The sequence below is a fragment of the Labeo rohita genome, unplaced genomic scaffold (genome assembly GCF_022985175.1).
Source record: "Labeo rohita strain BAU-BD-2019 unplaced genomic scaffold, IGBB_LRoh.1.0 scaffold_139, whole genome shotgun sequence".
In the NCBI taxonomy this organism is placed as follows: Eukaryota; Metazoa; Chordata; class Actinopteri; order Cypriniformes; family Cyprinidae; genus Labeo; species Labeo rohita.
This window is the reverse complement of record NW_026127549.1, coordinates 138,906-148,946: the sequence shown is the minus strand read 5'-3', so window position 1 is coordinate 148,946 and position 10,041 is coordinate 138,906. Positions and strand designations below refer to the sequence as shown.

General features: G+C 32.7%; 1 protein-coding gene across 1 annotated transcript; it reads left to right on the top strand.

Annotated features, from left to right (window-relative positions):
* Positions 1-350: 350 nt before the first annotated feature.
* Positions 351-6,640, top strand: LOC127158207 (carcinoembryonic antigen-related cell adhesion molecule 1). Its single transcript, XM_051101361.1, has 3 exons — positions 351-783; positions 4,512-4,637; positions 5,935-6,640. Exons 1-3 carry the CDS (start codon positions 501-503, stop codon positions 6,012-6,014), a joined length of 489 nt encoding a protein of 162 aa, XP_050957318.1. The 5' UTR covers positions 351-500; the 3' UTR covers positions 6,015-6,640.
* The last annotated feature ends 3,401 nt before the right edge of the window (positions 6,641-10,041 follow it).

Here is a 10,041-nt window from a genome sequence, read left to right as displayed (position 1 = left end):
AAGCTGGTGTTAGTTTTTTTTTTTTTTGAGAAAACAAGCAGTTGGAAAACAAATAGAGTGGAAGTCCTAAAAGGTATTTTTTTAAAGATTAGAATTAGAAAAGAGAGTGCTAAAGTTATTGGGTAAAATGAAGACATTAAATGTAATGAATTAGATTGCTTTTAATTAGTTATTACTTTGATAAACATAAGCATTAGTTTTTTTTTTTTAATATTGTGATAAATATAAGCATTAGTTTCTTTCATTGACAAAAATGTTTTAGTGACTCAACATTTGAATGGTACTTTGTGTGTTTTTGTGTGAATTTATGTGTAAAATCCACTCTATATTTGACTAGTTGAGTTAGTTGCAGAAAATATTGAAAATGTTGAAGAAAATCATTAGACAAGACTCAATGAACTGTTAAATCTGTTTAGTGACTGTTGGAAAAGTGATAACTGACAGAAACTGTTTCTGTTTGTTTTGCAGTATCTGCTGGTGCAGTGAAGTCAGTGTCAGTGATGGAGGGAGATTCAGTCACTCTACACACTGGTCTTACTGAAATACAGAGAGATAAATTCAGTATACAGTGGATGTTTGGAGACCGTCTCATAGCTGAAATCCCTAAAAAGCAAAAACAGTTCAATGAAAGTGATGGGAAATTCAGCGGCAGACTGAAGCTGGATAATCAGACTGGATATCTGAACATCACAAACATCAGAACCACAGATTCTGGAGATTATGAACTGCAGATCAGCAGCAGCAATTACACCATAAACAGGAGAATCAATGTTACTGTCACTGGTGAGTAGATTAAATCTGTCAATATAAGTACAATCTTTTTTAAATGATAAGATTTAAATAAGAGATCTATGAACCATCTTGAATTTAAATTGACAAATTTAAACATAATTTGAACAGTTAAACGTGTATTTGTCCAGTTTTAAAATTTTATCTCTCAAAGAATTTTGGTGAAAAAGACTAGAAGACTAGATACTTGCTAAGGAAATACTATCGTAATCATTAATGTGTTGCTTCGTTTCATAATTAAGTCAAGATTTTTTTTTTTATTCTAAAGTGAATATTTTAGTTTTATTTAAATGATTGGTCATGAATGGTAGATTACATTTGTTTTAGTGAGGACCACACCAATATTACATGTATGTGTTTGTTTATTTTACTTTTCAGTACATTTTTATAATTTAGTTGATTCCTAACAAAGACAGTAAAATTAAAGTATGAAGTAAGTTGGAAGACACATATACAATAGTCCAGTCTAGAGGTCATGAATGCATGAACTAGCTTTTCTGCGTCAGAAACAGGTAACATGTTTCGTAGCTTGGCAATGTTTCTAAGATGGAAGAATGCTGTTTTTGTAACATGGGAAATATGATTTTTCAATAGACAAGTTGCTGTCTAATATAACACCCAGATTTTTGACTGTAGAGGAAGAACGGTACATCCGTCTAGTTACAAATTGTAATCCAAGAGATTCTGTGTATTGTCATTTGATCCAATAAGTAAAATCTCTGTCTTATCTGAATTTAATAGGAGAAATTATTGGTCATCCAATCTTTTAAATTTTTAACACACTCTGTTAACTTTGATAATTTAGAAGGTTCATCCGGTCGCACTGAGATATATAGTTGAGTATCATCAGCATAACAATGGAAACTAATCCTGTATTTTCTAATAACATTACCAAGGGGCAGCATGTATATTGAAAATAGCAGAGGAGCTAGGACAGATCCTTGTGGTTAGATAAACAAAGTGGTAGCGATCAGACAGGTAGGATCTAAACCATCTTAAAGCCTGCCCTTGAATACCTGCATAGTTTTGTAGTCGATCTATTAGTATGCCATGATCTATAGTGTCGAATGCAGCACTAAGATCAAGTAAAACTAGCAATGAGATGCAGCCTTGGTCTGACGCAAGAAGCAAGTCATTGGTGATTTTAACAAGTGCAGTTTCTGTGCTGTGATGGGGCCTAAAACCTGATTGAAATTCTTCATAGAGATAATTTTTTGCAAGAAGGAGCACAATTGAGCAGACATCTTTTTTCTAAAATTTTAGACATAAAAAGAAGATTAGAAATGGATCTGTAATTTGTCAGTTCACTATAGGGTCTAGTTGTGGTTTCTTAGGAAGAGACTTAATTCACTGTTACTGTTACTGGTGAGTAGATCAAATCTATCAATATAAAAGTGATCTTATTTAGATCAGAGCTCTAACAACAATTTTAAAGTTAAACGAACACAAGTGTTCACAACAACTTCATTTGAATAGTTAAACATAACATTTGTATTTAAACTGTTGTAATTTGTTAGTTAATAAAGAAAATACTAAGACAGTTCAGCTGCATAATTCATACCGCAGTGCATGCTGGGAGTCACAGATGGTACCCAGCATGCATTTTGGCATCTTTAAATCAGTGGTTTTCTATCATGAGGACCTACTTCTCTGCACATTTTGTATGTCTCCCTTTTTTTTTACATGCTCAGCTGAGTTCATGTGTGTTAAGCTGAATAAGGGAGACACAAAAAAAGGCTTGTTTGAGATGAGCAAAATCTGCGCCAGTGATCACTGCAAAATGCATGCCAGTTAGAAAAGTGTCTGAGGGCAATCTTCCTTGCTCTTATGTCACGCTGACATATTCCAAAAATCTCTCGCGACAGCAGTCGCCCGTGTATATGAGTGCAGTTGCTTCCCTCTGGCTGTGCTGACCAAAAGCATGATGGGAAACGACTTGCTGACGACACAGCTTAATGCTCATTGGTTCAAAACAACCGTGATGTTCTCTTCTAAAATGTTTGATTTTTTTTCTGATATCTAATATCATGTGATTATGTGTTTAAAATTATGTGTGAATATTCCCAAACACTATGGCAGTGTGATCTCTGTGTGAGATATGTGATTGTTGCCATATTTCTAAAAAATTACAAAGTTTGCATTAAATGCAAATTGTTTGCTTTAAAGTAAAGATGCTTGATCAATATGTATTTCTTATGGAATTAAATAGCAAGCACTTTAAGTGTCTTGTTCATCATATTTATTTTCATATAAAAGCAACAGGACTTGATCTCATATGTATCTGTCATAATTCAAGAGGTCAGAACTGTCCGTCCTGACTGAGCTTATTTCACTCCTCCCCTCAATACAGCGATCAATTCTCGCCTAAATTTCAGGCAAGGCGACGCATCTCAAATGAGTCTATTGTGTGCAGAGATGTGGTTTCATTGGTTTAATAACTAATGAGTCTGATGGCCTTGATTATCTAGTTCAGGTGTGTTATTTAGGATTGGAGCTAAACTCTCAAACTGTAGTGTGACAGAGTTACTGTAACCAGTTATGTGAAATTAATAACACATCACATTTCCTATGAAAGATTAGACTGTGGATGAGAGCAGGACATCACATGATGATGATCACAACATGGATAATAAGTCAAGATCACCTGGTTTCATTTTCTCTGGGCTTTTCTTGCTATAGCAAATGTACCTTATAAACAGCAAAAATACAGTGCACTATGTGATGATGGACACCTTTGATTAGTGAAAGACAGGGATAATGTTCAGGAAATCTGACTGAATACAGTCATTATTTTTGCAGTTATTTTTGATGATAATAGTGGCACTTGAATAACTTAATGCATCTTTGGCAAGGCTGAATAAGGTTTCTAAATACAAACTTCTATGACTGAATACCTGCATGAGGCTGATTGTGAAATACAAACTGTGATCTCTGTAGTTCTTTGTTGGCTACAATTTTTCATTCGTTAAAACTTTACATTTGCTGATTGTTTGTAGTGAATATTAAAGCCTGTGCAGAGTTTGACTTCACAACAGTCAGCAGTGCTGTTAAAATGTTTTGATTGACTGTCCAATCAGAGCTGCACAAAGAACGCTGGGGGCGGGGTTATAATGGGTCTGTCTGAAGACACACAGACAGATAGATAGATGGATGGATAGATATTATTGTTTGTTATAGATCAGACACATTAACACTAATGACTGTCTCTCTTTATCATTACAGGTTCAGATCTTAACTCATGTAATGTAGTGATATTATGATATTATTGTTTGTTTGCAGCTCTATTATTGTTTGTTATAGATCAGACACACTTTCACAGTAATGACCAGTTTTGGGTGATGTTACTTCTAAAAGTAATGCATTACAATATTGCATTACTCCCTAAAAATGTAACTGTGTTATTTTGTTACTTTTTAATAGAAAAAAAAAAAAAAAGTTAATAACAATAGCACTCTTATTTGAGACAAAAAGTGATGTTTAACTGAAGTCAAAAGAGGTCTCAGTCAATAAATGGAAAACGAAGTAACTTGCGTTACTTATTTGAAAAAGTAACACAATGCATTTCTAGTTATTTGACAAAGTAATCTGATTATGTAATTCAAGTTACTTGTAATTACTGTGTCTCTTTATCATTACAGTATCAGATCTTTACTCAGGTTACATAGTGCTGATGTTTATAGTTTTTGTTGACACTAATGACTGTCTCGCTTTGGCTGTTTCAGGTTCAGGTCTGTCTCCAGGTGCTGTAGCAGGGATTGTTGTTGTTGTTGTTCTTCTGGTGGCTGCAGCTGCAGCTGCTGTTGTGATTTACTATTGCCACAAGATCTGTAAACTAGGAAGCGGTGGGCGTAAGTATTGCACACAATCTATATAATATATAAAAAAAATAAAAATAAAAAATAAAAATCTGATTACCATTATGATGATAACAGATGAAGGGCAAATTCTGATCTACTGTGAGCTGTGTCTCTGTGTGTCTAAAGAAAACTCATACATAAACACAGTTTTTTACAGATATTATGATAGAGTTTATTCTCAGTAGCTTTTGAAACATTTTTGTGTTTATAGGAGTATTATGGATCTTAATAATAAAGATTACATGGTGATATTAAATATATTTAGTATTAAACAACTTTACAAAAGAAACATCATTAATGCAGAAATGTTTTTACCTTTTACCTTTAGCCTTTAGCAAACTGAGTGTCATTCTGAACATACTCTGAAATAAAGTCATGTATTACTCAGAAATAACATAAAAAGAATGTTAAACTAAAAATAAATATTATTAAAAAACAAGCAACTAGATCGAAAAGTAGGACTATATATTCTAAATATATTGTAAATATATATAGATTGCTTTTGGATGGAGTCATTTCAGGCACACAAAAACTAAATAAAAGTGTGATTGGCTGATTTATGTGACATTTAGATGACTCTTCATGTCTAAGTGGGTTTTTGTCTGACTGTGCCAATAAAAGATTTACAATAAATTAAAATCTGTTTGCTTTTCACAAGACATTGGATCTGACCAGGAAGAACAAACACTGTGTGTGAGATATGGATTCATTCTGTTGTTCGTTTAGACATCATAACAACATTAACATTAAATACAAATATAAAGACAGAGCTGTTTTTTTGTTTGTTTGTTTTTTTTTTTTTGACTGACTTTCTAATTTTTCTGATTAAGAGAAGCCATAAAAATACTGTTTTCTGAGACTCATTTAGATATTAACCAATTTGAAAACAGATTTTAAGGTGCTGTGGAAAATAATAAGATGTGTGTATATAAATATATATATATTAATTAATATATTTTTCTACACTGCTTGAAACACTATCAGTAATTGACCCATTATTTTCAGTGTCACTGTAGTTCTCTGTACAACACTGTTATTGTTAATGTATCGGTCAAATACGAGGCAAAACTATGCAATTAACCAAAAGCTTCATTCTTCAAGTGCTTATTGTGTGTTCATAACCCTCAGTATTTAATGTTTGTTACTATGATTTCATTAATTAATTTATCGAACACTACTATTTCAATGCTGCATCAGTGTTATATGAGTTCGGACTGTTTTTTTTTTTGTTTTGTTTTTTTCTTCTTCTTTGGACTTACGTGTTTTCTTTTCTCTTTCCTCAATTTAGAAGAGAATGGACAAAACCATCAGAACCAGCACACAGATGATCCTGCTAATGAAAAGACTGAATTGGCCAACAGATCTTGAAACAGAGAACAGCAATAGCTTATAGTTGTTATAACAGTATACACATGAAGAGTGTATGAAGTCAAGCCGTTTGCAATGTTGAAATATAAAAACTAATGAATGAAGGCTTTCATTTGGTTTGACATAATTATAGAAACATGCTTTGATTTATGATGAAACTGATGTAACAGTTTGCTGTTTGTGCTGATGCTGATATTGCACTGATGATATTATGTTGTTTTGTACTAAGAGCCAGTTTGACTGATCCATTGTGATGCAGGATGTTACACTGTGAAATGGCTGCAAACTTTTTCAGGAATGATCTCAAACTAATGAATGTATATATGCTTTTATTCTTGTTTGTTTTTATTTGATGCTCTTGCACTGTTACATCACACATATTTGTGCTTTATTGAAGTGTTCATGCTTAAATATTCTGTATGGTAAAAATAATAGACGCAATTATATTATTTTTAAATCTGTCTGTCGCGCAATAAGATGTGAATGCGATATCTGATATGTGTGTTCATACAGGGGTAACAGATGATCTTACTGTCTAAACATTTCATTCCTTCAGCTTTTGCTTGTTTAGAAACCAGTGTCATAACAAGAAAACACATCACAGTATTCTCAGTTCACATTTTAGGTATTATGACAATAAAATGTTGTGTTATTAATTGTGTTGTGTGTTTGTTAATCGATTTAGAGAATTATATGATACTTTTCACTGATTTATACAGAGTTTAAACTGTTTATTTGATTATTTCAGTCAGTTGAAATGATCACATCAATTAACTGAAACAGAAAAGCAGGTTTACACTTGAGTTTTAATGAACAGATCAAATATTTTATTGTGAATATAAATCAGTCTAAACTAAGCCCAAACGCAGGGTTTATGTAAAAGTACATTTTATTTCATTTGAAACACTAATACAGAATAAAACACAGATGTGTCATTCATATTGTGAAATAAATTGTTTAACAAATAATTGTAAATGTCACTGAAACAACACAGAGATGCTTGCAGTCATTTGTCTAATGTTTATAACTGGATCAGATCCAAACCAATGATGCTTTAAAAACTGGCACAAATATAAGATGAACCTGATGTTGAAATTTAAGATGGGGGATAATAGTAGAAAGAACTACATACTGTTGTAGAACAGTGAAGACAACACTGGTGTTGATATACATTCTTCTATATAATTGCAGCTGTTCATTAATGTTCATGAATACAAGACTTATCTGTTATATTTTCTTCATTTAACCTCTTGTGGATCTGATGTCATAAACCAAAACAGCCACAGTAGCCACACCCACCAAACAGAGACGACCAATCAGATCACATCTTCAGTAGAATCACAGCAATGGTCTGGTTGTTGATGGTATTGTTGATCACACAGCTGTAGGTGTTTTTATCCTGATATAGGAGAGACTGATGCTGAGATCAGACACCCTGGTGCTGGACAATAAACTGTTTGTTTTGTACCAGGAGAGAACATCATGGAAACGTCTATTTGATGTCTACATTTACATCTGTAAGGCATATTTTTTAGATGTGCAATCTGGGTATGGATTACAAAATTTTTAAACACACACAAACTGAAACCAGCCAATAATAGACACAAACTTTAATGCAGAAGCTGTTTATCCACCCATCAGACTACATTTCTGTACCAATGTAGCCTACACTGTTAAACATTTTCCTGTATTTTTACAGTAAGTTACTGGCAGAAAGGTATTTTGTTTTACAGCAATGCACTGTAATGCAACTTTACAGCATGGTACTGTATGATTACAAAACAGTATGGTACTGTATTTTTACAGTACTTTGTAATTTTGTTTCTGCTGTAATTTTATTGTGCTGTTGCTTAGCAATTAGCAAAAACAACAACAAGTGTCTAATAACCATCACTCCTAAATGCAGGGTCCGTTGGTGGTGGCAAACAGGCCACTGACCCTCTCTGTGACGTTCTCCATTTAAAAATCATTTTGGACTGAATAAAACTGTTGACATGCAGGGTTGATGGCCATCACTCCACACCACTGTCCTCATCTTCTGCTCACTCCCCGTCTGGCAGTATATTTATTCCCACCAAAACAGTCATGAAACACACACAAAGACAAAAACTGTTAACCACAATACCAAGAAAAAATCAGACAGCATGGGGAAAATAGTGAATGGAAATGATGTAGCCTAGATAATAAATAAATATAAATATATGAATAAATAGAGTTATATTCAAAAGTTTACATACACCTTGCAGAATCTGCAAAATGTTCTGTCTTTTTTTACCAAGTAAGAGGGATTGTCATACAAAATGCATGTCATTGTTTATTTAGTACTGACCTGAATAAGATATTTCACATAAAAGATGTTCACATATAGTTCACAAGAGAAAATAATAGTTGAATTTATAAAAATGACTCATCCAAATGTTTACATATGCTGTGTTGTTACCTGAATGATCCACAGCTTTTGTTTAGTGATAGTTGTTCATGAGTCCCTTGTTTGTCCTGAACAGTTTGTCCTGCAACTGCCTGCTGTTCTTCAGAAAAATCTTTCAGGTCCCACAAATTCTTTGATTTTTTTTTTTTTTTTTTTAGCATTTTTGTGTATTTGAACCCTTTTCAACAATGACTGTATGATCTTGCGATCCACCTTTTCACACTGAGTACAACTGAGGGACTCATACGCAAATACACAAAAATGCCCAGAAAATCAAAGAATTTTTGTGACCTGAAGGATTTTTCTGAACTACAGTAGTTTAACTGTTCAGGACAAACAATGGACACACACAGCTGTGGATCATTCAGGTACAGTCTGTCTTCAAGATTCAAGTGTATGTAAACTTTTGAATGTTATTTTCTCTTGTAAACAAATTTCATGTGAAACATCATATTCAGGTCAGTACTAAATAAAAAAATAACATGCATTTTGTATGATCCCTCTTATTTTAGTAAAATAATGAACATTTTGCAGATTCTGCAAGGTGTTACTAAACTTTCAAGTTCAACTGTAAATAAAAAATAAATTAATTTAAATAATGCTTACAAAAAACTGCCCTGTGACAGCATTGCCCTTCCCAGGGTACAAAGAGTAGTAGACCACACTGTAGAGCTGCAAGCAAACAAATACATTTGATTCAATAATGTGACCATGTAAAATTATAGGACTTTATAAAATTATATTATAAAGTCACATATGCTGCCTATGTGTATTTCATACAATCCAACAATACATAAGAGTTATTGAAAAAAAAAAAAAAAAAAAAAACATCTTGTGCTTGATGTTGCTGAAGATGTTGGCATGCAGCACTTGTTATCATAATCGATTTTATCAATCCCCATGCTACAGAACTGGTCTGCCGCCTAAATAGTTAATAACCTGGTAACAATATCTCTGACCCCAAACCACCCATTTACATCGCAAGTTAAATTGTATAACTAGATAAAAAAGTTTGTCAAGACAAACTTTAAGTTGGCTTGAGAAAGCCGGACCAGAAAGTTTGAAAAGTTTAAAAGTTAAGAAGTTTCAAAAGTTTAAATAGTTTAAGAAGTTTAAGAAGTTTTAAGTTTGGATGGTTTTCAGTCTGAAATATTTAGAAGTTTTAAAGTTTGAATGTAGTGTAGAGTATAATAACTTTTCTCTTTCTTTTGGCTTTCTTGATCCTTTTAGAACGATAAAATATTGTGTGGTCATTACATACAAAATGATCCATTAGAAAAATACGCTGGCCAAAAATATATATTCTATCATTGTCTAATAAATTGACAAATTACCTACCATGGTAATGAAATATGAATCAAAATCACATTGCTCAAAAATACATATAATGCAGATAAAAATGTGTATATAATTTTTCTTTGTACTTCAGTATAGACTTTCATACTATAGAAACATGTATCTAAAAAAATGATATCATTAGAAATGATAGATTATAATCATAGATAGCAGTTTGATTGTGTCTAGGGCTTCAAGGAGTTTAGATTTGAATTTTTGACAGTTGGGGAGTTTGATCTGAACATTCTGTCAATGCAAGTCAAT

What these genes read in the sequence shown, in the direction of transcription:
- LOC127158207 (XM_051101361.1), top strand. Translation starts at nt 501, where the DNA reads ATGGAGGGAGATTCAGTCACTCTACACACTGGTCTTACTGAAATACAG. An exon ending in AATCAATGTTACTGTCACTG is followed by an intron (nt 784 to 4,511) that starts GTGAGTAGATTA and finishes TGGCTGTTTCAG; the next exon opens with GTTCAGGTCTGTCTCCAGGT. An exon ending in TAAACTAGGAAGCGGTGGGC is followed by an intron (nt 4,638 to 5,934) that starts GTAAGTATTGCA and finishes TCCTCAATTTAG; the next exon opens with AAGAGAATGGACAAAACCAT.